This window comes from Meriones unguiculatus, chromosome 9 (genome assembly GCF_030254825.1).
Source record: "Meriones unguiculatus strain TT.TT164.6M chromosome 9, Bangor_MerUng_6.1, whole genome shotgun sequence".
Lineage (NCBI taxonomy): Eukaryota > Metazoa > Chordata > Mammalia > Rodentia > Muridae > Meriones > Meriones unguiculatus.
Window position 1 is genome coordinate 52,031,949 of NC_083357.1, and position 24,710 is coordinate 52,056,658.

At 48.7% G+C, this 24,710-nt stretch overlaps 1 protein-coding gene across 4 annotated transcripts; it reads left to right on the forward strand.

The window, feature by feature from the left end:
* Window positions 1-23,945, forward strand: C9H14orf93 (chromosome 9 C14orf93 homolog). 4 transcript variants are annotated; one of them, XM_060391213.1, is made up of 7 exons: window positions 1-97; window positions 10,477-11,333; window positions 14,965-15,282; window positions 20,514-20,575; window positions 20,762-20,865; window positions 22,637-22,749; window positions 22,922-23,945. In XM_060391213.1, the coding sequence occupies exons 2-7, from the start codon at window positions 10,731-10,733 to the stop codon at window positions 23,348-23,350; spliced, it is 1,629 nt and encodes a 542-aa protein (XP_060247196.1). In that variant the 5' UTR covers window positions 1-97; window positions 10,477-10,730; the 3' UTR covers window positions 23,351-23,945. The 4 variants fall into 4 exon arrangements, with proteins under 4 accessions (XP_060247196.1, XP_021495330.1, XP_021495331.1 ...); XM_021639655.2 differs by lacking the exon at window positions 1-97 and adding an exon at window positions 271-422; XM_021639656.2 differs by lacking the exon at window positions 1-97 and adding an exon at window positions 1,411-1,851.
* The last annotated feature ends 765 nt before the right edge of the window (window positions 23,946-24,710 follow it).

Below are 24,710 nucleotides of genomic sequence, written 5' to 3' on the forward strand. Positions count from 1 at the left end.
AAGCTAGTTCGCCCAGTTTGGCAAAGTCAGCGGGCGCTCACCCATAAGGTGGTTTTCCCGGGCCAGGTTTTACCGGAAGGAAACCGAGACAGGAAAGGTGAGCGCAGAGCGAGAAGGGGAAAGGTCCGGCGGCCCGCGGCCCTCGGGGGCCCCCCGGGCGGACGCCTCGGGCCGGTGCGTGTGCTCGCGGGCGGGGCGGCTCGCGGCCAATCCGGGCGGGCGTCCGGGGAGGGGCGGGGCTTGCGAGCTCCGGCTCCGCGAGTCCTTCTTTTTTGCACACACACGAATACAAAGAGCCATACGACCTTCGGGTATCCTTTTTCCATTTTTTTTTTCTCTCCTTCATCTTGTGTGTGTTTTCAAGTTTTTTTTTGTTTTTTTGTTTTTTTTTTTTTTAAATAGAGATCAGTGGCAGCGCTGGGGTGAGGAAACTGTTGCTAAGGGGAATTTGCTCTCCCCCCCCCATTTCTTTTTCTGTCTCTCTTTCTCTTTCTTTTTCCTGGTCGAGGTTTAAAAATATACCAAGTCGAGAAGCAGGATGGTCGTGTGCAACTGTTTCCAGACAAATTTACAGAGAATTTTTTTTTTCTTTTTGCTATCACATTTTAAGAACTGGTAAATTTTGCGGTTGAAGGATTTAAATTTTAGGCGCTTGGGGAAGTATAGATTTGTTTTTAATCGGGCTAAAGCGATAACGTAAATTCTACCACAGGCAGCAGAGAGGTTTGAGGCGCCCTCCCAGAGCCGTTTGGCGTGCCTTTTTACACACACTCCCTCAGATCCAGAACCAAGTGGCGTGGATGCCCAATAGATGAAATATACTGGGTTGCTTTAATTGGGACACTCGTTTCCCGGGAGAGAAGGGAAAGCCCTCTGACGCTGTGCCTCGCACGCGCAGTTTCATGAGGAAATGTGTATGTGCTCTAAGCATACCATTTCGTATGGATTTATTTATGGGTTTGTGTATATGTGAAGTATGTGTCTATGTGCCGTATCAGATTTTATTTTTCAAGTGTTTTTCTTTGATTTTATGTGTGTAGAACAGACCTTAGGATGTAATTCCCCCCCCCTCTGTGTTCACAAATGTGATCAAAACAGGATTTCATATGCAAAGTAAATCTTAGAGGAAATCCTGCACTTAGCATACTTAAGAACGTTCATCCTATTGGAATTTACCTTATTTTCTGCTCCTCCTTTGATTAGATTAGTGAATAATTAAATAATTGCTCCCAAAGCATGCAGTCAGTGTTCTTGGCAGATGAAGGTCGGGGATTTATTGAATCCAGTCCAGAGCCTCTTATTAGCGACGTTTAAGTGCTTTTGCTTTTTTATTGTTGCTCATTCTTAAATGTACAGCTGTGTATATTTTGGCCTCTGCTGAGTGGGTTTTGCGGGGAGGTGTTCAGAAGGGAATATTCTGGCATTTTGACAAAAAGGTCTTTTATTGGTTGGGATTTGTTTGAAAAACTCCACTTCTGGGAAAGTGTGGGTGAAAATAGTCTTGTCCAGTCATTGAACTGTTCGGGGTAGGGGCTGAGAGGAGGCAAACGCAGAACACAGGAGGGCTGAGAAATACTACGTGATTATCATCTGGCTTTCTGTGAATGCAAAGCTTTCCCCACGATGCCAGTGTTTGGGGGAGTGTGTGCACTGAATGACAGCCTCCCTTCCCATAGGCGCTGTGTGGTGGGACAGTCTCTTTAGGAGTTATACGGGATATACCCGTATATTGAAGACTGAGTGAAACACTAGTATATGCGGACGGGCCTGAGGGAGTGTGTCGCTAGTGTTGTAACTGGAAGATTATAAGAGTCCACGTTTTCACTACAACAGACCCTCTGTACGCCTTAGGTAAGTGTTCAAAGACACCCAAACAACACCTGCAGGAAAGTCTGTCTCAGGTTTGAATTTCCTAAGGAAAATGGCCCTGCCTGGGTTTGCTGGACCTCTCATTTATACTGTGTATTTTTATTTCCCCACAAGGCAAGCCAGACTGGCGCACAACAAATGCTGGCCCCGGAGTGGGCCGTCCACGAGTTTAGACAGTGCATGTCTTTGACTTGCAGTTAGATTCCGGCGACCTTAAGGATCAGGCAGCGGCGGTCATTTTTGTTAGCCTGTTGGAGACCCAGGCCCCCACACCCGACGGGGCTCCTCAGAGTGGAAAGCACCCCGAACAGTAGTTGCCAGCCAGCTTGGGCTGCTCGGGGCTTTCAGGTCTCGAAATCTAGGCGCCTCGCCAAGGTCGTCGCCTGGAGTTTCTTTGTAAGAGAGAGGAATCTTTCCCGTGATTTGGCTTGGTTGGTTTGACAGTTTTGCCCAAGCAAAGCAGATCTAGATGGAGTTGATTTTGCAGAGAATCCGGAAGTAAAAGGTGCATACTGAACCGAGGAACTGCTACCTCGCAGCTGTTATCTGAACGATCTGGAACTAAAGCAGGCAGGAACCCCACCCCGGCTCAACCAACCGTAGGAAAACCACCTCGCGGCCTCCGTGCGTACGGTCGTGTGCACACAGCCGTAGGGCGCCCGCTAACAAAAGCGAGTAAACAGAGAACCAAAATGGCGCCCGGCGTCCTTGAAAGAGCCTCTCGGAAGGGTCCCCCCTGAGGAGGCCCCTCCCTCCCTGCCTCAGCTGAGTGACTGGGGACTGGGGCCAATAGCGTCCCTGGCCCCGCACCCCTGCGGCTCGACCGCCTATCGGCGCGAGCCAGAGGGCGAGCGGGGCGGGGCCCTCGCCGCGTGCGCGCGCCGCCGGGTACACGGGCGCCGCCTCCCCGCGGGGCTGCGGCACACGGGTGGGGCCGTGTTGCCAGGCGGGAGGCGCGCCCCGGGTGGGCTCCGCTCGACGTGGGGCGCGCAGAGCCCGGCCTGCGGCGTCGCTGCTGGTGCACGGAGCCCCGTCTCCTGGGGAAGGCCGTGCAAACCCCCGGCTCCCAGCTAGGCCGCCGCTGGCCAGCGAGCAGCGTCAGTCGGAGGCGCAGCGAGCATGCGAGGAAAGCCCTGGGTGGTCGTTTTATGTTGTCGTTTCTCCACAAGCGCAGTGGGGTCCTCCAATGCTGCCGTATTTATCTGGAAACCCCTGGGACAGATGGAGCGCGGTGGTGAACGCCTGTAACTCTTGCTCTGCGGAGGCCAACGCCGAAGGCGTGCCGCGCGTTTGAAGGCCACCATGGCTTAGCTATAATAGTGCTAGGTGTGTGGGGGTGAGAGAGTTCGCTCAGTAGTGGTGGGGATCCCTGGTTCTGTTCCCAGCATCCACGCGGTGGCTCGGCCATCTGTCCCTCCAGTTCCGCGGAAAACAATGCCCACTTCTGGCCTTGGGCGCCAGGCATGCCTGTGGTGCACTCACATGCGTACAAGCAAACAATCATAAATAAATCTTTAAAAAATTTTAATTAAAGAATTACATGCTAAACTCTTACATGCCATTGATCCCAGCAATCAGGAGGCAGAGGCAGTCTGATCTCTCAGAGTTTGAGGCCAGCCAAGGCTACACGGAGAAACCCTGTCTTGAAAAATCAAACAAACCCATTCTGTTCTGCCCACTGCCTGGGCAGATCTATTTTGTACCTGATAATAGGGTGTTAGGTGTTTTTCAGATCATTAGACTGGTCAGTCTTTTTTGTTTTTCAAGACAGGCTTTCTCTGTGTAGCCATGGCTGTCCCGGCTAGCTCTGTAGTCCAGGCTGCCCCCAAACTCACGGAGAACCTGGAGTCTGCCTCTAGACTGCTGGGATTAAAGGTGTGGGTCAGTACTGCCCAGTCTAGACTGGCCACTTAAATATAGGGAAAGTGTATTTTATGGTAACTGCTCACTTGCTGTGTGTGAGAACTCATTTCTGATAGAAACGGGTTTTAAGAGGACCCTTTAACAAGTGAGCCATTTGTACCTTGAAATGGAGGGAACGGGCCGGCTAGCTTTAAATGACTATTCCCTTTGTATTTCCAAAAGTGAAGATTATGATAGGAATTGCCTATCGCATTAAAGAAAGTCCATTTCTACCCTGACCCTTAAATGAGTCACAGGCCCATGGTGAGAACATATATCTGGAGAATACCATATCACACCCATCTTTTAAACAGCAAGAAAACGTATTTCTCATAGTTTGGAGGTAAACTCAGCCATGTGGAAAATTCAAACTCAGAATGAGGACAAAGCAAGCAAAGAGACTGCTAAGACTGTGACATATTTAGTCTGAACAGAAATCTATGACTTGGGAGGAAAGAGACAACTCAGGTTATGGGTGGCTCCTGACTGAACTGTTACGTTTAAAAGTGAAGTTTTCTTTTTCCTTCCTTCCTTCCTTCCTTCCTTCCTTCCTTCCTTCCTTCCTTCCTTTATTTTAATTTAATTTTTTTTTGTGGGTTTATTGGCTTTGGTGTTGGTGGTTATTGTTAGTGTCAGTGATTTGTTTTTTTGTTTTTGTGTTTTAAGATTTAACGGATACGAGTACTCTAGTCTTTATGCACACCAGAATAGGGCATCAGATCCCATTACAGATGGTTGTGAGCCACCATGTGGTTGCTAGGAGTTGAACTCAGGACCTCTGGAAGAGCAACCAGTGCTCTTAACCACTGAGCCATCTCTCCAGCCGGTGATGTGTTTTTGTGTGTTATTTCTCTCTCTCTCTCTCTCTCTCTCTCTCTCTCTCTCTCTCTCTCTCTCTCTCTCTCTCTTTCTTTTTTCCCCCAAGACAGGGTTTCTCTGTGTAGCCTTGGCTATTCTGGACTCACTTTGTAGACCGGGCTAGCCTTGAACTCACAGTGATCTGCTTGCCTCTGCCTCCCGAGTGCTGGGATCACAGGGGTGTGCCCCCGAGCCTGGCTGTGTCCTTTTATGTTCTGCAAGTTCTGCCCAGACCTCGCCCTTGATGTGTAGTGGAAAATGAATTTGAAGCTCTTCTGATCCTTTTGCCTCCACCTCCAGGTTCTGGGATAACTGGGAGCTAATCCCATGAGGCTCAGTTTTACATAGTGCTTGGGACCGAACCCAGAGATGATAGACATGCTTCTGCCTGACTGAACCACACGGCCGGCCCCACACACTGCCGTTTGTCTTTGTGATGGAGTTTTGCTGTGCACTTCAGTCCAGCCTCAAACTTACTATGCTCAGGCTGTTCTCAACCTAGGAGTGGTTCCTGGGCCTCCAACTCCAGAGTGTTAGAGCTGTGAGTCACTGTGTCTAGCTGGAAAGTAGGTTCTAAGTTACTTTTATGTGTATTACAATTAGACTATCGGGTGTGATGGCAATCGCCTGTAATCCGGGTACTGGAGAAATGGAGGAAGGAAGATGAGGCATTCAAGTCAGTCCTTAGTGACATAGCCAGCTCAAAGCAAGCCTGGGCTGCGTGACATCTTGTCACATAAAATCAGACAGTATTGAAATGACTCCTAAGTATATTTTAGTGAATCTCACTTTGACATATGTCATTTATGCTGTTGACTCACATTAATTTAGGTTTTTGTTTGTTGATTGGTTGTAAGATTTATTATTTGGATGGACTTGGTGGTGCACAACTTTAATCCCAGCAGAGGCAGGCAGGTATCTGTGAGTTCAAGGCCAGCCTGGTCCACATGTTGAGTTCCAAGACAACCAGGGCTACATAGAGAGACCTTGTCCCCTGTCCCCCAAAGTTTTTGTTTTTATGTGTGATATGCTTGAAAGAGTTTATGTGCACCGTGTGTGTGTGTGTGTGTGTGTGTGTGTGTGTGTGTGTGTTTAGGAGCCAGGGGAGATGAAGAAGAGGGCATTGGGCCCACTGGAACTGGGGTTAAGGATGGCCATGAGCCATTCATTCTGATGCTTGGAAATGACCCTTGGTCCTCTGCAAGAGCAACAAAGTGCTCTTAACCTGTTAACTATCTCTCTAGCCCCAAGATATTTTTGGTTTGGTTTTTCTTTTGGTAGCCAAGGATGACCTTAAATTCTGAATCTCAGGCACGGTGGCACACACCTATAATTACAGTACTTGGAAGTTAAGGCAAAAGGATTGATTACTGCAAGCTTGAGGCCAGCTTGGCCTACATAGTGAGTTCAAGACAGGTTTGGGTGCAGAGCAAAACTCTATCTCAGTAAAACATAAGACAGCTAGGTATGCCTGTAATATCAGCATTTGAGAGATGGAGGCAGAAAGATCAAGAGTTCAAGGCTTTCCTTACTAAACAGGGGAGTTCAGAGACTGCTGGGTTACTTGCGCCCCAGTCTGGAGCAGCTGTGATCTGCTATGTGGGTTCTGGGAATTGGCCTCTGGAAGAGAGCAGCCAGTGCTCTTAACTGCTGAGCCATCTCTCTAGCCCAGACAAACTTTTTTAAACTGTCTGTGTTGGGGATACTACCCCTGGAAGCCAGAAGAGGGCACTGGAACCCCTGGAGCTGAAGTTACAATTAGTTGTAACCTACCTGATGTGGGTACTGGGATGTGAACTTAGGTCCTCTGGAAGAGCCCTGCGTGCTCTCGTCCTCTGAACCACCTCTTCAGTCCCAGTTATAGGCAGTCTCTATACAAATAAAGCAGGCAGAGACGGGAAGACTGGGGTTCAAAACAAACGAAATTAAGCTGGGCTCAGTGGTGCGTACCTGCAGTCTCACCATTGGGGAGACTAAGGCAGAAGCTTGGTATGGTCAGCCTGGGCCATGGAGCAAGTCTGAGATTAGCCTGGGGTGCATGGTGAGACTTTGTCTTCAAAAACCCCAACTAATGTGCCGGGATATGCCTGTAACGCTAGGACTGGGGACCCTGAGGCAGGAAAATTTCTTAAGTAAAGGGTCACATAGTGAGTACCAGGCCAGACACCAAGAACCTGTCTCAAAACAAACAAAGACCTGATAACAGCATTTTTCTCATAAGATCCATGTTTAAGATTAAAGTCTGTATCATATTGACTTAAAATTTTTTTCACTGGGCACGGTGGCACACACCTTTAATCTTAGTGCTCTGGAGGCAGAGGCAGGGGGATCTCTGTGAGTTCAAGGCCAGCTTGGTCTACAAAGCTAATTCCATGACAGCCAGGGCTACACAGAGAAACCCTGCCTGGGGGTGGGGGTGGGGGGAGAATCTCAGGGCTGGAGAGACAGCTCAGTGCGTGAAACGTTGGGGGACCCTTGTTCAGATCACAGCACCTGTAGGACAAGCCAAGCTGCCTGGTGCACCCAGTGCTGTGGAGAGCAGAGACAGGAAGATCACTGTTACTTGCTATAGTTTCAGGGAGAGACCCTGCCTCAAAAGAAAAAAAAAAGATGGAGGATGTTGGAGGCGGACACCTGATACCATCCTCTGGTCCCTGCACGCATGAGTGCACACCCAGATCTTCATGTGCAAAATAGGCCCTTGTTTAGGAAGGAAAAGAATAATTATGTAAATGACTCATCCACAAGTTGATGTAATTTGCCTAGCGGTTTTCTTTAACCTTTAGTTTTAATTTGGGTTAACCTTTAGTTTCACTTTAGCTTTCCAGTGACTCTAATGACAGGAAAGCTGTAAATGGATTTAAGTTCTTTTTTTTTTTCTTTAGATTTATTATTTATATATATTTTTTATATATGGATGTTTTGTCTGCATGCACATCTGCACACTAGAAGAAACCATTGGATCCCATAGGGGTAGCATTATAGACATTTGTGAGTGCTGTGTAGAAGCTGGGAATTGAACCCAGGATCTCTGGAAGAGCCCATGCTGTTAACCAATAAGGAAATCTATCCAGCCTGTTAAGTTTTTATAGTGATCATGTAGCCTAGAGACGCTCATTCCTCAACACAAAGGGAAAAAGAGCAAATAAGAGGCTTTTAAAAATTAGTTTTCTTTGTGTGTTTGTTTGACACAGGTTCTCACTACATAGCTCTGAATGTCCTGGAATTCACTGTATAGACCACTGTATAGACCAGGCTGGCCTTGAACTCACAGAGATCCACCTGCCTCTGCCTCTTAGAGTGCACCACTGACCATAACTGGCTGAAAATTATTTTTAATTATGATGTTATGTGTGAAATAGAAATGTATTTGTTAGGGAATTGTAAATATGCTTAATATTCTGTCACTTACAGAGCCTCAGGCTGAAAGATTCTTTTCCTAACATCAAACATCACTTAGAAAATAACAATGTTTAAGTCCCTTGGAGTGTTCTTAATGACTCAGTACCCACTAGCCTCCAGGCCTCTGCTCCTGTTGTAGTTTAGTTGCTTGAATAGAGTAATTCCAAAGAGAGGCCATGGGGTTTGTCACTGCCGTCCCCATTTCTTTCTATAGGGCGGGCCGCTGGCTATCTCTCGTAGAAGTTCCTGTTGGGCACCAGCTCTTCCTGAGAAATGAAGATGAGGGATCCCAGAAGTAACTTCTCTGGGTTGCTGCCTGGTGAACTCAAGACATCTGGCTCCCTTTGCCAGGGTTTGAGGCCCAGACATGTACTTCTGAGGGTCCTCCAGGACAGCCCGGCCCCAGGTCCTAGACCTAACCGAAGCTGGTAATGATGCAACACTGTGGAGGTTGACTGGAGCCGGTGACATGTTCCTGTGATCCCAACACCTAGGGAAACCGAGGCAAGAGGACTCCACAGCTTCAGGCTAGCCTGGCTTCCCAACCAGGGCCGTACAGCAAGACTATCGTGTTGGCCATGCTTTTAATCCCAGTTTGAGAGGCAGGCAGGTCTCGGTTAGATTGAGGCCAGCCTGGTCTACATGGGGAGACCTTGCCTCAAACTGCTAGTAAACAAACAGGGTGGAGACACGGTGACAAATGCTTATAATCCCAGCACTTGGGGGGTGGGGGCAGGAGTATCCTATGTTCAAGGCCAGCTTCTGTTACTCTGTGAATGTTTTTCTTTTTCCTGAGGGAGGGTTTCTCTATGTAGCCCTGGCTGTCCTGGAACTCACTCTGTAGACCACCCTGGCCTCAAATTCAGAGCTCCACCTGCTTCCTAAAGTGCTGTGATTAAAGGCGTGCATCATGGAATTTTTGAATTTTCCTTTATTTTTAATCATGTCTGGGTATTTATTTTTAATTGTGTTTGGGTATTTTGCCTGCACATATGTCTGTGTGCTACATGTGTGCCTGGTAACCAAAGAGGTCAGAAAAGGACATCAGATCCCTTGGGACTGGAGTTATAGCCAGTTGCAGACCACATGTGGGTGCTGGGAACTGAACCCGGGTCCTTTGTATAGAGGAATTTTAATACAGCAGCAGGGCTACTCTGGCAAGGGATCTAGGTCTGTGCGATCCAGCTGGACTTTAATACAAACCTTTACTCCCTCTGGCTGGAATACAGACATGCCTTTAATGCACACTTTTCATCCCAAACAATGATGTCCAACTGAGGGACAGATTTGACAGGGTGAGTCAGAGATAGGATACACCCAGCTCTCATCAGAACAGACAGGAAAGAGCAGCCATTTAAGAGAGTCGAGGGAAGGAGGAGAGTATAATACAGGAAGGCAGAGGAATTCGTGCAGGCAATTTGGTACATTTCAGTTCATAGAGTTCAGAGGCAATTTTTCCAAGCAGAGCAGTTCGGTGAGAAGATTTTTGAAGCCAGAGAAGCCAATTTGAATCATTCAGCTTGGAGGGGAGTTTCAGCCAGGACAACTGAGTTGAACCAGCCAGCCAGAGTTCAGAAAGAACTGAAAAGGGTGAGCTTATTTAGCAGTAAGTCTCAAAGGCTGAAACAGTCTAGGCCTAGGTTAGCAGACGGAGGCTGGAAACTGAAGCCTTCAAGGTCCAGGTTTTCAGGAGATTAGACTGTATGATGGTTAGAAGGTTCTAGGCCTAGGCCTAGGGATAGTTAGGTAGAAATCTGGGCTCTATCCAAGGTGTGAATGCAAAAAGCTTGGGTATGGCTTTCATCCCCTCATCTGAGGAAATAAAAACATTTACACCTTTGCAAGAGCAGTCAGTGCTCTTAATAGCTGTGCCATCTCTTCAGCACCTTTCTTAAGTTTTACTTTGAGTGCACATATATGAAAATTATAGTGTAATAATTATGTCAACAAATCATTTGTTATCAGTTTAAATTTATATGTATTATTTTTATGCATGATATAATGTGTGTGTGTATATATATCTATATATAGAGAGAGAGAGACTGAAAATAGCAATAACCAGGTTCTATTTTCTTCTTTGACCATAAAAAGGCGGGCAACTTCCCTGCCCTTATCTTCTTGGGACCCGGTTCATACTAGTTTCCTAGCGTTGTGTAGATGAGACAGCCTCTATGAAGTGTCCTGAGCGCCTTAAAGAATGGCGTCAAAGCAGTAAAGATGCAGTACTGTTTCTGGAGTAACGGCAGGGATCAGAAAAGGAGGAACTAGATCTTCATTTTCTTTCTTGGTCTTTTCATCTTTCCTGGTGTCCCTTTTCTGTTCCCTGGGCTGCGGGGGGGGGGGGGGGGGGGAGGGTTGGGAGTGTCCTTGCTTAGGTGCAAGAAGAATGAATACTCTGAAACCGTGCTGGTCACGAAGACCTTTGTTTTTGCTTTACTCTTTCAGTGAAGGCTGTGCGCGCGCGGTGTGTCAGGGAGCACAGGACCAGCCAACAGAAAGCTGAGCAGAAGCCACCATGGACTGTGCGTGTCTTCACCCGCTAGCCTATCCCTCCACAGAACCCACGAGCTGGAGCGCCAGCCCTTCTGACCACCTTGCATGAGAAAGGACAGGGAATCCGGAGGCCCGCGTTTACCGGGCGGCGGAGCGCGTGTGAGACGGTCCAGTGGTGTGCGCCCAGTGGCCTGCGTTCAGCAGCCATGTCCTTCAGTGCTACCATTCTCTTCTCCCCTCCCAGTGGCAGTGAAGCCAGATGCTGCTGCTGTGCCTGCAAGAGCGAGACCAGCCAGGGCAGCACGGGTCCTCAGGGCGGGAACCCTCCTGCCGGTACCCCCATCACGGTGACTGGACATGGCCTGGCCGTCCAGAGCTCTGAGCAGCTGCTGCATATTATCTACCAGCGGGTGGACAAGGCCGTGGGACTGGCCGAGGCCGCGCTGGGTCTCGCACGGGCCAACAACGAGCTGTTGAAACAGCTTCAGGAAGAAGTGGGTGAGCTTCGGCAGGGGAAAGCGTGCGCCGCCGAGGAAGACGGGGAGAGCCGGGCCCGCAGCCCGCCGCCCGAAGAGCCTGGGCTGCTCAAGGGGAGCCCGGGGGAAGCCTGCAAGGCTCTGTCTGCCGTGGAGGAAGAATGTGACAGCGTGGGCAGCGGCGTGCAGGTGGTGATCGAGGAGCTGCGGCAGCTGGGGGCCGCCTCCACCGTGGGGCAGGGGCCCCTGGGCTTCTTCCCAGCCCCGCAGAGAGACCTGCGCCTCCCAGGATGCACTCTGGCTGCGGTAGAGGGAGCCCCGCTGCTCAACCCTGTGAGTAACCCTGTGTGATTCATCTGCCCGTGCCGCCGGGGGTGCTGCTGGCCATCTCTGCCTCCCTCTCTTTCCCTCTTTAAACCGTTCTTTCACTCGTATCTGCGACGAAACGGAAGCGCACCAAGTTTCCGCCCAGAGGTCGTTTTTGGTGCATGTGGTGACATGGAGCTTCCCGCCTCCTCAACTGCTCCACGAGGCATCTTTCCCACAGCTGTCTGGGCTGCTCCACCAACTCTGCCTTTCCTGGCGAGAAGGCCTGCCATGTGCAGACGGCTCATTCATATTTTAGCATGGCCTTCAGCTTGCCAAAAGACGTCAGTAACAGAGATGGAAGTATGGAAGGGAGGAGGGGGAAAGGTGGAGGGAGGGGGAAAGATAAGGATACTAGAAGGTAGGCCCAACGTGGGATTTGAGGAAGGAGGAAAGGGTGAGGAAGGAGCACAAAAGAAAGGTGGAAGCCTGGCATGGTGGCACTCCCCTGTAATCCCAGCAATCAGGGAGGCAGAGGCAGGAGGAGCTCAGTGAGTTTGAGGCCAGCCTGGTCTACAAAGCGAGTTCCAGGACAGCCAAGGCTACACAGTGAAACCCTGTCTCAAAAGCCAAAAAACAAACAACAAACAAAACACCAAGATCTATGTGGGAAGAGATTGTTTATTTGGTGAGGATGGACAGGATCTCACTCTCTAGCCTAAGCTGGCCTTAAACTTGCAGCAAGCCTTCCACCCCAGCCTCCTGAGTGCTGCATTACAGGTGTAAGCCTTCTTTCAGGAGAATCTGGTTGAGGAAAGAAGAAGTGAGAGGCAGGGAGCTAAGGAAAGGAAATAAAATGTGAGCAGAATTCCAGGCACGGTGGCACATGCCTTTAATTGCTTTTGAGGATTTATTTTTAATTTTTAATTTATGTGTGTATGGGGGACAGGGAGGCATGTGCACACAGGTGCAGGTGCAGGGGGAGTCCAGAAGAGGGAGTCAGATCCCCGGGAGCTGGAGTTACAGGCTGTCATCAGTGAGGGTGTTGAGATGCAAACTCTGGAAGAACAATGCATGCTCTGAGACACTGAGCATCTCTCTCCAGCCTTTGTTTTGTTTTGTTTTGGTTTGTTTTGGTTTGCTCTACTTTGGTTTTTAGAGACAGGTTTCTCTGCGCAGCCTTGAACTCACTCTGTAGAGTGGGCTGGCCTAGGAACTCAGAGATCCGCCTACCTCTGCCTCCCAAGTGCTGGGAATAAAGGCATGTGCCACCACCACTACTGCCAGGCTTTCTCTCTCTCCAGCCTCCTTTAATCACTTACCTTTAATACCAGCACCAAGGAGGCAGAGACAGATGGATATCCGTGAGCTGAGGCCAAGCAGGACCATGTAATGAGACCCTGTCTCTGGGGAACATAGAGGCTGTGACAGGACGGTCATCATGGGTTGAGGCCAGCCTGGGCTTCATCATAATGAGTTCCAGGCCTGTCTGAACTAAATAGAGAAATCCTGTCTCTAAGGGGGTAGAGAGATGGCTCAGAGGTTAAGAGCACTGACTGTTCTTCCAAGGGTCCTGAGTTCAATTCCTAGCAACCACAAGGTGGCTCATAACCATCTATAATGAGATCTGGTGCCCTCTAAAAAAAAAAAATGAGTGGGGCAGAGACTGGAGCCATGGCTCAGAGGTTAAGAGTGCTTACATGCTCTTCCAAAGGACCTGAGTTCAGTTCCTGGCACTCATGTCAGATGGCTCATTACAGCCAGCTGTGAGGGGGTCTGATGCCTCTGGCCTCCTGAGACCTGCACTCACATGATCATATACACACACAGACATACACACATAATTAAAAACAATAAAAATATACATTTTAAAAAGGCAGGGGCAGAAAGCAGAGGAGGAAGGGACTCTGAGCATGTTCTGGGCAGGAAAAGACATAAAAATACATTGTGCTGTTTCAGTTTCTCACTGCTCAAGGGTCACATGAAGAAGAAAAGCCTGGCTAGGTAGAATAAGGACCACAGAAAGGCATTCAGGGGCATTCAGGGAGGATAACGAGATGGAAGGATGACAGAGATCACAGAATCAGCAAGTGACAGATGTCCCACACTCAACAGCCAGCACGCAGTCTTCAGCTCTCTCCTCCCCTCTGTCCATCCTCTCTTCCCTCCAGATCCCAACCAGGCAATGATACCCAGTAAAGAGTAAAGATCAGAACACACAGGGTGGGAGAGGGCAGGAACTCCCAGCCTACCTCCTGCCCTGTAGACCTCTCCCCTGTGTAGCAGTGTTTACTGTTCCTCACCGCGGCTCTGCCCAGGTTGGGCCTGAGAGCCCGGAAACAGGACGACAGACACCCAGGCTAGGCAGTATTCTCTGCACCCGGTGTTCTTTCAGGCAGAGGAAGGTTTCCAAGCTGACAGGATGGAATTAGCTTTTAGATTTCACAGCACGGAACACAAGCTCACAGGTCTATAAATCTCAGCTGCCTCCTCCGCTTCTTTCTGGATGTGTGTCTCCCCCCCCCACACTTTCACTGTTTTGTTTTCTTGGCTGCAGAAATCTCCACTCCTTTCCTTCTCCCTTACCACTCCACTCCCTCCTTTCCTTGCCCTGTGTGCCCTTGACTGCACAGGCAGTCAACTGCATGTTAGGGCTGAGACTGCGGGATGTGACCTAGCCCAGACCGGCCCCTCCCAGGGACTCGAGGGGAGGTGATGTGTCTGCTGTGTCTGTGATATCCTGTTTCCTCTCATTTCCCCCTTTTATCATTGTTACTGTTCACTTGTCTTGTTTCCTGTCCTGCTTGGTTTCCCATTCTTGTTATCATTTTCTCTTCTGATACCTTTCAGATAGAACACTTACCTAGATTCATTTCTTGTTTTATTTTCTGAGACAGGGTTTCTCTGCATAGCCCTGGCTGTCTTGGAACTCACTCTGTAGACCAGGCTGGCCTGGAACTCACAGAGATCCGCCTGCCTCTGCCTTCAGAGTGCTAGGATTAAAAGCATAAGCCACCCTTCCCTGGTGATACATATCTTATACTCAAGAATATATCATAAGGGGCTGGAGAGATGGCTCAGAGGTTAAGAGAACTAGCTGTTCTTCCAAAGGCCCTGTGTTCAATTCCCAGCAACCACATGGTGGCTCATAACCATCTATAATGAGATCTGGTGCCCCCTTATGGCATGCTGGCACACGTGCAGGCATACTGTATAAGTAATCTTTGAAAAAAATCATAAGTAACTGTTCACATAGAAGGTTAAAACATGCCCTGTTCATATAAGCTGTTTTTTGATAACAACCCAACACTGTAGGTCATGCCCACATAAGAATAATTTCCCCAAGGCTGGTGAAATGGCTCAGTGGCCAAGACCCAGGTTCAATTCCTTAGCATTTGTAACTCCATCTTCTGGCCTCCACAGGCATGTGATGTGCAGACATACAGGCATACAAAACAGCCATATACATATGAAGAAGAAGAAAAAAAAAAAAAAGAATGATTTGCCTGATGTTGCCATAGACTCCCTAAGAAACAAACTATTGACATGAAAAGCTGCCGACCTGGCCTCCTCCTTTGTTTGCTGTTCTTGGCCAAGAATGACGGTTAACCAGATCCTCCCCTGCCTGCCTGGTAATAAACTGTTCTTATGTTCTTAGATGGCAGATGATTATGTGGCCTCTGAGGGTACAATACAACGAGTGTTGGTCCCTGCTTATGCCAAACAGCTTTCACCAGCCACACAACTGGCTATCCAGAGGGCATCCTCGGAGTCAGGACCAGAAAATGGAACCAAGTTGCCAGCAACCCGCCCCGAGGACATGCTTGGTTCCACAACGCTGGACAGTGCCTTGGAAGAATCGGGCCCAGGGGCCACCGGGGAACTGAACCGCTCTCTGGGATTTATCAGCTCCCCATGCAGGGTCCGGGGGACTGGGCAGAAAAACTCCAGGCGCAAGCGAGATCTGGTGCTTTCTGTAAGTAAACTCAGTTTCAGTCATTTTTTCCCCCACTTCGGTTTGAAGAGAAAAAGAGTGGGTTGACTTTCTACCTCCAAATAGAATGAATAGTGTCTACATCCTACTGGAACGGGAAGGATAAAGAGTTATTCCATAACCTTGAGAATGGGCAAAGCCTTTCGCATTGCCTCATTCCTTAGGCTCGTCTAGATAAATGGTGTCTTCCCTTTAAAAAGAAGAGAATTCTATCTCTCAGTGTTCTCATAATCCTGATGGGAAGATCTTTAAGGATTGAGCAGACTGATCATCAAAGAGCCCTGTTTTAACCAATGTGCAGGCTAAGTAGCTAGGAGCATCTTGGGTAGAAAAGCTAGATTGTCTTGAAGAAATTTCAAGATCACAGAGGAACCCATAGGCAGCTCAGTGTCCAAGTATGTTCCCTAGTAAGGGGAGCAGGGACCGTCTCTGACATGAACTCAGTGGCTGGCTCTTTGATCACCTCCCCCTGAGGGGGGAACCAGCCTTACCAGGCCACAGAGGAAGACAATGCAGTCAGTCCTGATGAGACCTGATAGACTAGGGTCAGACGGAAGGGGAGGAGGACCTCCCTTATCAGTGGACTGGGGGAGGGGCACAGGAGAGGGTGGGGTTGGGAGGAGACGAGGGAGGGGCCACAGCTGGGACACAAAGTGAATATTTTGTAAAAAAAAAAAAAAAAAAAAAAAAAAAGACCACAGTGGTGTGGAGCCAGCACAGTGTGGCAGTCCCAGAGCTCTGAAGAACCTTGTCACTCTGAGCTCATGGCAGGCAGAGCAGGACTAGCTAGGGGGACTTTCTTGGAGAGGATGCAAGCCTCAGGGACGCTTTGCCTAGCTGAGAGCCCCCAGCGTGGCTGCCCTCTGGAGCCTGAGGAACCTGTGGCAGCGCTTCTCAGCCTGGAGTAACCGCTCTCCAGAGGCTTTGCAGACTGCCATCGCTGGTGCATGGGGAAAGGAAGAATGCCAGGTTTTCCCACTCAACGACATGTCAGTCCTGCAGAGGTTCAGAGATTCTCATCTGAATGAGTGTAGTCTCTGGGGTCAATTCTGAGCTTAAGAGCTTTGTGTGTGTTGGGGGGGTTGTTTGTTGTTTGTTTGCTTGTTTGTTCAAAACAGGGTCTCATGAAACTCAGAGCAACCTTGAAGCCACTGCATAGCCGAGGCTGACCTTGAACTCCTGATCCTCCAGCTTTTGCCTCACAAGCGATGGCTGGAATTATAAGCAGATGCACACCGCCCAGTTCACCATGAATTTATTTACTTAGAAACAGTCGGACTTGTTAAGTGTGAATTAATTGATGAGAGATGAGGGCGGGTTGTGGTAGCCCTGGCTGACTGTAACTTGTTATGGAGACCAGGCTGGCCGGCCGCACACTCATAGAAATACGCCTGTCTCTGCCTCCTGAGTGCTGGGATTAAAGGCGTGGGCAACCATTACTGGACCTTCATATAGACGTTAAGTATTTTTAAATTGTGCTTATTTGTATATGTGTGTATACCACATGTCTGCAGAAGTCTTTAGCAGCCAGAAGGTGTTAGGTTTCCTGCAGCCAGAGTTATACACAGTTGTAACCCAATGTGAATGTTAGGAATCGAACTTGGTCTCTCTGGGGATTTTAACCACTGAGCTTTATGTCCAGCCCATCTTTGCAAGGGTTTCTCTGTGTAGCCCTGGCTGTCCTGGACTCACTTTGTAGACCAGGCTGGCCTTGAACTCACAGAGACCTTCCTGCCCCTGCCTCCCCGAGTGCTGGGATTACAGGTGTGTACCACTATCGCCCAGCTTCTCCATCCCATCTTAAAGCATTAAAAAAATCATTTTTATTTTTTTTAATTTATGTGTGTGGCGTTTGTGTGTGTGAGTGTGTTCCAGGTGTGTTTACGTACCCTCAGACCCCCTGGAGCTACAGTTTGAGGCAGTTGTGAGTCATCTGGGTGCTGGGAACTGAACTCGGGTCCTCTGGAAGATCAGCAAGCCCTTTCATTTAGATTTTAAACACTAGTGTCAAGAGAAAGGAAGATGGGATGGCAAGATGGTTCAACAGGGAAGAGCACTGGCTGCTCCTCCACAGTCCTGAGTTCAATTCTCAGCACCCACATGGTGGCTCACTACCATCTATACTGGAATACATGCCCTCTTTTGGCATGCAGGTGTACATGCAGATAGATCACTCATACATAAAATAAACAAATAAAATATTAGAGAGAAAGAGAGAGAGAGAGAGGAAGGTACTCAGGAAAAATGGCAGGCCTGGAAAACACCTGTAAGCTAGGCTACAAGGTGAGTTTTGAGGCCAGCCCTGGCAATAAAGGAAAAAAAAAATATCGAGCAAGACTATTGACTTGTAAGGAAAGAATGGTCACAGGGCCCTAGTGTGTGTGTCTTTGGCTCTGGAAGGAGCCCGAGCACACACTCTCTGAGCAGAAGGACCACACCAGGATGCTAAAGCCTTTGGAATGGTGCAGATGCCAGACACCCCTGGGCAAGTGAGTATATTTATTTTTAGCTCGCTCAGAAGGTAGGTGAGCTAGCAGCCCTCACTGTCTTAACACCGACTGTCTGTCTCAAGTGTTTTCCCTCTGCACTTCAAGCCTGGTTTAATTTTTTTTTTTTATCACCTGGTCGCTTCCAAGCCACTTGACTTGGGTAGGTAACTGCTTTTCCTTTTTCGAGAACTCACACCTCTTATGACTCACACCCTTATTCCTTTGTGATTGCTTCCATTTGGACATTAGTTTCTAGGTTTTTTGTTTTGGTTTGGTTTCTTTGTGTAGCCCTGGCCGACCTGGAACTCACTTTGTAGACCTAGCTCGCTTCAAACTTGCATAGATCTGTCTGCCTCTCCTCCTAAGGCCCATCTAGTTTCTAGGTTTGTTTTTGTTTTTTATGTATTTGTATTTATATGTGTGTGTGTATTATGCATGTGCACTGAGTGTGAGCTTGGTGCCCACAGAACCTGACAGAGGGAACTGTACCCCCGGAGCTGTGGGTGCTGGGTGCTGAGTCCCACCCTCTGCGGTCAGCCGTGTTTCCAGCTACTAAGCTCTCTCCGACCTCTGTGAAAGTACTGTCTCATGCAGTCTGGGCTGGCTCCAGTCTTCAGGTTACTCCCCGCACAGCTCTCCTCTCAGGGGGTAGAGCTCTCTCTCTGCCAGGGCCAGGTGACATGACTCAGCTCTGGCGCCCCCTGCAGGTGAGCCACAGTATCACAGAGCCCGCTCCTGAGGAGGAGTCTGCCTAGAAAGTCAGAAAACACCAGGACTGAGGCCGTTTAGACCAGACGAAAAGACAAGGGACATTTATGAAAGCTGTCTTCAAACTCTCATGTGGCATCACAGGCAAAACTGGGGTCAGAGTTCTGAAGATACGTATTGTGTTTCTTCTGAGACAGAGTCTCACTATGTAATCCTGGCGTTCTGGGAGGCTCTGTAAACAAGATTGTCCTCACACTCACAGAGCTCTGCCTGCTTCTCCCTCCTGTGTGCTGGGATCAAAGGTGTGGCTTTGAATTTTCCTGTGGGTACTGAGCTTTGAAGTTAGGTCCTGGTATTTACCTAGCAAGTGCTTTGCCCACTGAGATATCTCCCCAGCCCAATGAAACGTTTTAAAAATGTCTCTTACTATTGTTATCATTGTGTATATATGTGATATGTGAGTAAGCATGTATCTCCTGAGTCTTGGGATTAAAGGATGCACCACCATGCCGGGTCCAGTAAGACTTTGGAAGTATATACATGTCTCTATTCTTATGTTTGTGGGCATTTTGCCTGCATATGCCTGTGCACCATCCGTGCCCACAGAGGACACAACGGGCATCAGAACTCCTGGAACTGGAGTTGCAGACAGTTGTGAGCTGCCGTGTGGGTGCTGGAGTAACATCCAGGTCCTCTGGAAGAGCAGCCAATGCTCTTATGCACTAAGCCATCTCTCCAGCCCCCCGTAAAACCTTTTATCTAACAGTGTTAATCTGGGGCCAGGCATGGCATACACCTTTAATCCCAGCACTCAGGAGGGTAGTGCTAAGGGAGGAAGACAGGCTGAAGTCTATGAGTTTGAGCTCAGCCTGGTCTACCAGGGCTACACAGTCAGACCCTGTCTCCAAAAACCCAAACCAAACCAAAACAGGATGTTCAGTAGAAATAAACTGACTTAGAAAGGAGACAGGTGGCCGGGGAGATGGCTCACTGCTCTTGCAGAGGACATGCGTTGGATGGCCAACACCGACATGGCTCACAGTTGTCTCCAACACCAGCCCAGGAGACCTACTGCCTCTTCTGAGCTCCGTGGGCTCCTGCACACATGTGGTGCACAGACATATACTCAGGCATACGCACAAACACACACAATTAAGTACACTCATAACTTTTTTTTTTTTTTAAAGAAAGGAGATAAGTGTATATGTGCAGAATTGGCAGCTGCTGGATGCCGTGAAAGGGAAGTTCTGGCTGGGTCCAAGGCGCTTTCCAGTTTCCGTTTCCATTGCTTTGGATTTGTGTTTTTTGAGTCTCAAGTGTGTACCTCTCAGGCTTTTGATAATCTTTTATTTTCTTTCCAGGCTGTCCTAAAACTTTGTTCTGTAGACCAGGTTCCCCTCGAACTCAGAGATACGCTTGCTTCTGCCCCCTGGGTGCTGGAGTTAAAGGCCTGTGCCACCAGACCTAACTAGTGGATCATCAACTTTAATCAACATATCTCAGGATACACTTATATTCAAAGACATATAGCTATCTGGCGTGGTGCGTCTTCCCTATATCCCCAGCACTCGGGTAGTAAAGACATAAGGAGCAGAGGTTCAGGACCAGCCTCACCAGGTAGGAAGAGAGGCGGCCAACTGGACTACATGAGAAAAGAAAAACCAGGTGCAGTGGCCCACATCTGTAATCCCAGCACTCCAGGGTCAGAGGCAGGCAGATGGCTGTGAGCTTGAGACCAGCCTGGTCTAAAAAGCGAGTCCAAGACAGCCAAAGCTATACAGAGAAACCCTGTCTCTAAGTCTACCTACTCACCCCCCCCCCCAAAAAAAAAAAGAAAAGCAAAAATATAATCCCTTAACTTAGATAACTCATGGTTAAGAAAGGACATAGTTAAAAATGATGCCTAGGGTTTGGAAGTGATTTGGACAGAGAACCCACCGAGCCAGGGACAATGCTTTTTCACCCTGGGAGCTAGAGGAAAGTTTTCCTGACCTGATTCTTTCTCCCCTCCCCTAGAAACTGGTCCACAATGTGCATAACCACATCACCAATGACAAGAGGTTCAATGGGTCTGAAAGGTATGGTCTCTTAAGGGGAAAAGCGTCCAGGGTGTTTTTCTGAGAGGGAGTGGGACAGCGGGGATGCTAGCTTGTATCAGGCCAAGGCTTTACTATGAAGCTGATTCATTCTAGGTGTGTGTGTGCGTGTGTGTCCTCTGGTGCTCCAAGAGCTGTCTGCCTTACCTTTTTCCTCCTCTGTGACAGCATTAAGTCCTCCTGGAATATCTCAGTAGTGAAGTTCCTTTTGGAAAAGCTCAAGCAGGAGCTGCTGGCCAGTCCCCACAATTACACAGATAAGGAGCTGAAAGGTAAGGGACCCTGACTTCCCACTGCTCATGCTCTCTACTTGCCTCTTCTGCTCCCCCGTTCTTGGCTGGGAGGGAAGATGCATGGGGATGATTTAGGTGGCGTTAAAACAGCTAGGTATGGTACCTGGGACCTGTGATCCCAAGGCTGGAGGCTGAGACAAGAGGATCACTTCAAATTCAAGGCCAACCTAGCCTACAAACAGTCCTAGGCCAGCCTGAGCTAAGAAAAAAAGAAAGAACAGAAGAAAGAAAATAGTGCTTATGTACCTTAAAACCTTTTGTTGTTCTCACCTAGAATTTATTTACTTCAAATTCCCTTCTTCCTCATTCAGTTTGGAACAAAAATGCAAAAAGGACTAGAGTGCCATTACACATTGTGTTTTATAGAGAACCCGAATCTGAGATCAACCAAAGGCTAACATTATTATTGTTGTTGTCATTGTTATTTTGGGACGAGGGTTTCACTCTAGCTGGCCGGGAACTCTCTATGTAGACCAGGCTGGCCTTGAACTCACAAAGATCCAACTGCCTCTGCTTCCCAAGTACTGGGATTAAAGGCTTGTCCCACCATGCCTAGCTTTTTTGTTGTTTTGTTTTTTTAGTATGTATTTATCTGTCTTAGGTTTGTGTGGATATGTGTGCCTGAGTGTATGCTGTGTGCAGCTTGTGTGCATGAGCCTGCTGAGGCCTGAAGATTCCCAGGAACTGAAAGTATAGGTGGCTGTGACCTAACACATGGCTGCCGGGAAATCAAATTACAGTCCTCTGTAAGACCAGCCAGTTCTCCTAACCACTGAGCCATCTCGCCAGCCCACTCCTTCACAAAACACAGTACACTTATTTATTTAGTGCATGTAGCGTGCTTGCATGCAGATGCTTATGTGTAAGCATAGGCCACAGTATGCACGTAGAGCTCAGAGGACAGTGTGTGGCGCTCCAGGGATGGAACTCCAGTCGTCAGGCTTGCTACCATAAGCCATCCTGCCAAGCCAGAAGCCAGCCTCTTTGTCCCCGAATACTATGTCCTGGGACCAGTGAGATGGCTCAGTGGTTAAGAGCACTGGGCTGCTCTTTCAAGAGACCTGAATTCAATTCCCAGCACCTCACAGCAGCCTGCAACTCCAGTTCCAAATGATGTGATGCCCTCTTCTGGTGTCCGAGGGCACTGCATGGACGTGGTGCCCAGACATACGTTCAGGCAAGACACCCAGACACTTAAAATAAAAATCCCGCCATGTCCTAGGTTTTCTACTTTTCTTACTCTCCTGTCGCTTACACCTATTACTGAGGTGCTGTGACAGCTGCAGAAAAAAGAACGGAGAACTATTGGTAGTGCAGCGATAGCAGGTTTGATGCGAGAGCTGAATGCACAAGAAGCAGCTGGAGTTATCTCTTTGCAGTGAGGGATGTCTGGGCGGAGTTAGTTTTAGAGATGAAGGTGGTCACACCAAATCCAAGAGGACTGAACTGTGCTGGTGCCATTTGGGAAAGCTGAGCCTGCCAAATGGTGGTTCAAGCCTACTCAGCAGCAATGTGGGGGCTGGGGACCCTTGCTGTGGAGGATCTTCCTCCTCCTCTTCCTCCTCTTCTTTTTCATTTTTTGACACAGGGTTTCTCGGTGTGGTTCTTGGCTGTCCTGGACTCACTTTTTAGACCAAGCTGGCCTGGAATTCACAGAGATCTGCCTGCCTCTGCCGCCCAGAGTGCTGGGATTACAGGCGTGCACCACCGCAGCCCGCCAATCCTGCTTCTTGCTGTCTCTCTTCCCTAGGAGCCTGCGTGGCCTACTTCCTCACCAAGAGGCGAGAGTACCGCAACTCTCTCAACCCTTTCAAAGGCCTGAAGGAAAAAGAGGAGAAGAAACTTCGAAGCCGGCGATACCGGGTAAGTCCATCCTTTCAAGAGCAGCATCAGAGAAGATGGCCGACCTGTAGACGGGCAGGTGGAGGGTAAGCCAGTAAGATCTGACTCCAGGACTGCACAGATTTTTTTTTTTTTACGTTTTCTTACTCTCAACATAAACCCTTTCTATAAATCTTTTCTTCTTCTAATTTAGCTTTTCGCCAACCGATCCAGTATCATGAGGCATTTCGGACCTGAGGACCAGCAGCTGTGGAAGAACGTGACGGAGGAACTGATGTCAGACGAGGAGGACAGTCTCAACGAGCCGGGCGTGTGGGTGGCCCGCTCTCCCCGCTTCCGGGCCCAGCGCCTCACGGAGCTCTGCTACCACCTGGACGCTAACTCTAAGCACGGCACCAAGGCCAACCGCGTCTACGGGCCTCCCTCAGACAGACTGCCGTCTGTGGAAGCCCAGCTCCTTCCTCCCGAACTTTACAATCCCAATTTCCAAGAGGAGGAGGGAGGAAGCAATGAGAAAGGGCCGGTCTCTCCATCCTTTGACCAGCCCCACAAGACATCCGATTGCCCTGACTTGAACTCATTCATCGAAATCAAGGTGGAGAAGGATGAATACAGTCTATAACAAGGATAACCCTGGCTCCCGTCACTCCCCTCAGCCCAGAAGGGGGTGGCCGGCAATAATGTAGTCAGGAAAAGATGATCTGCCCTTATTAACATAGCTTCCACTTGAAGCGGAAGCTGGAGACTGGTGGGATAGCAGAACTGAAGCAGGAGGCAGGGGAGCGGTTCCCCCCAGAGTGGCAAGCCAGGAAGTGCTTATTCCTAAGCATCAACAGTGCCTCAGAGGAGCCCGGGATGAAAAAGGAGGATGGGCCAAAGAAACGCGAGGCCTTGGTACACGTCCCAATCTCTCTCTCACTTTGTTCGCCCCCCACGCCCTCCGTTGTACCCACAGCTCAGGAGAACTACTACTGGTCTGTGCTGCAATCGATGCAGAGCGGCCCAGTCCAGAGTAATACTGCCCCCTGGCGGGAGCTTTGTCATGGGCTTTCTCTTCTGAGCAGGGGATCATGGGCTTACAGCTATTTGGAATTAGAGTTTAGATATGGTAGACATTGTTTGGATTTTTTAAAATGATAGTTATTGTTTTGCTGGATTATATGATAAATTTTTATCATTCCCATATTATATGTGAGAAAATTAAATCGTAAACATTTCTCATGTTGTTGGGCTTAATGATTCATACTTAGAATCCCAGCATTTAGGAGCATTTGGAGGGCTGCTGTGGATCCAAGGCCAGCTTGAGCTATATAATGAGTTCCTGGGTAGCCAGGGTTATAAAGTGAAACCTCATCTCAAAAACCAAAACAAAACAAGCCAGGCAATGGTGTCACATGCCTTTAATCTCAGCACCGAGGAGGCAGAGGCAGATGGATTTCTATGAGTTCCAGCTCAGCCTGGTCTACATAGCAAGAGCCTGTCTCAAGAAAAAAAAAAAAAAGGAAACAAACATCAAACAAAACCACCCCTATTTCTCACTGGCAGCTTCTCTTCCATTCTTGTGACCAAGAACACAGCTTTATGCCTATGTCTTTTATACATCTTTCTTTCTTTTTTCTTTCTTTCTTTTCGTTCTTTCTCTTTTTTCTTTTTCTTTTTTAATTTGAGACAGGGTTTCTCTGTGTAGCCTTGGCTGTCCTGGAACTCACTCTGTAGACCAGGGCAGCCAAGGCTACAACAGAGACCCACCTTGCCTCTGCCTCCCTGAGTGCTGGGATTGAAGGAATGAGCACCACTGCCCATCGCTGTACCTATTTCTTAGTCCTGCCAGCCAAGTCGTATTTTTGAGGAAGGCATATGTACACTCATACATTCCAAATGGATTAAGAAGCAAAATGGCTTTAAACTCATTTTGTCATGCAACAAACGTTAAAACTGAGTGTGATGGTCTATGCTTGTGATTCCAGCAGCAGGGAGGCTGG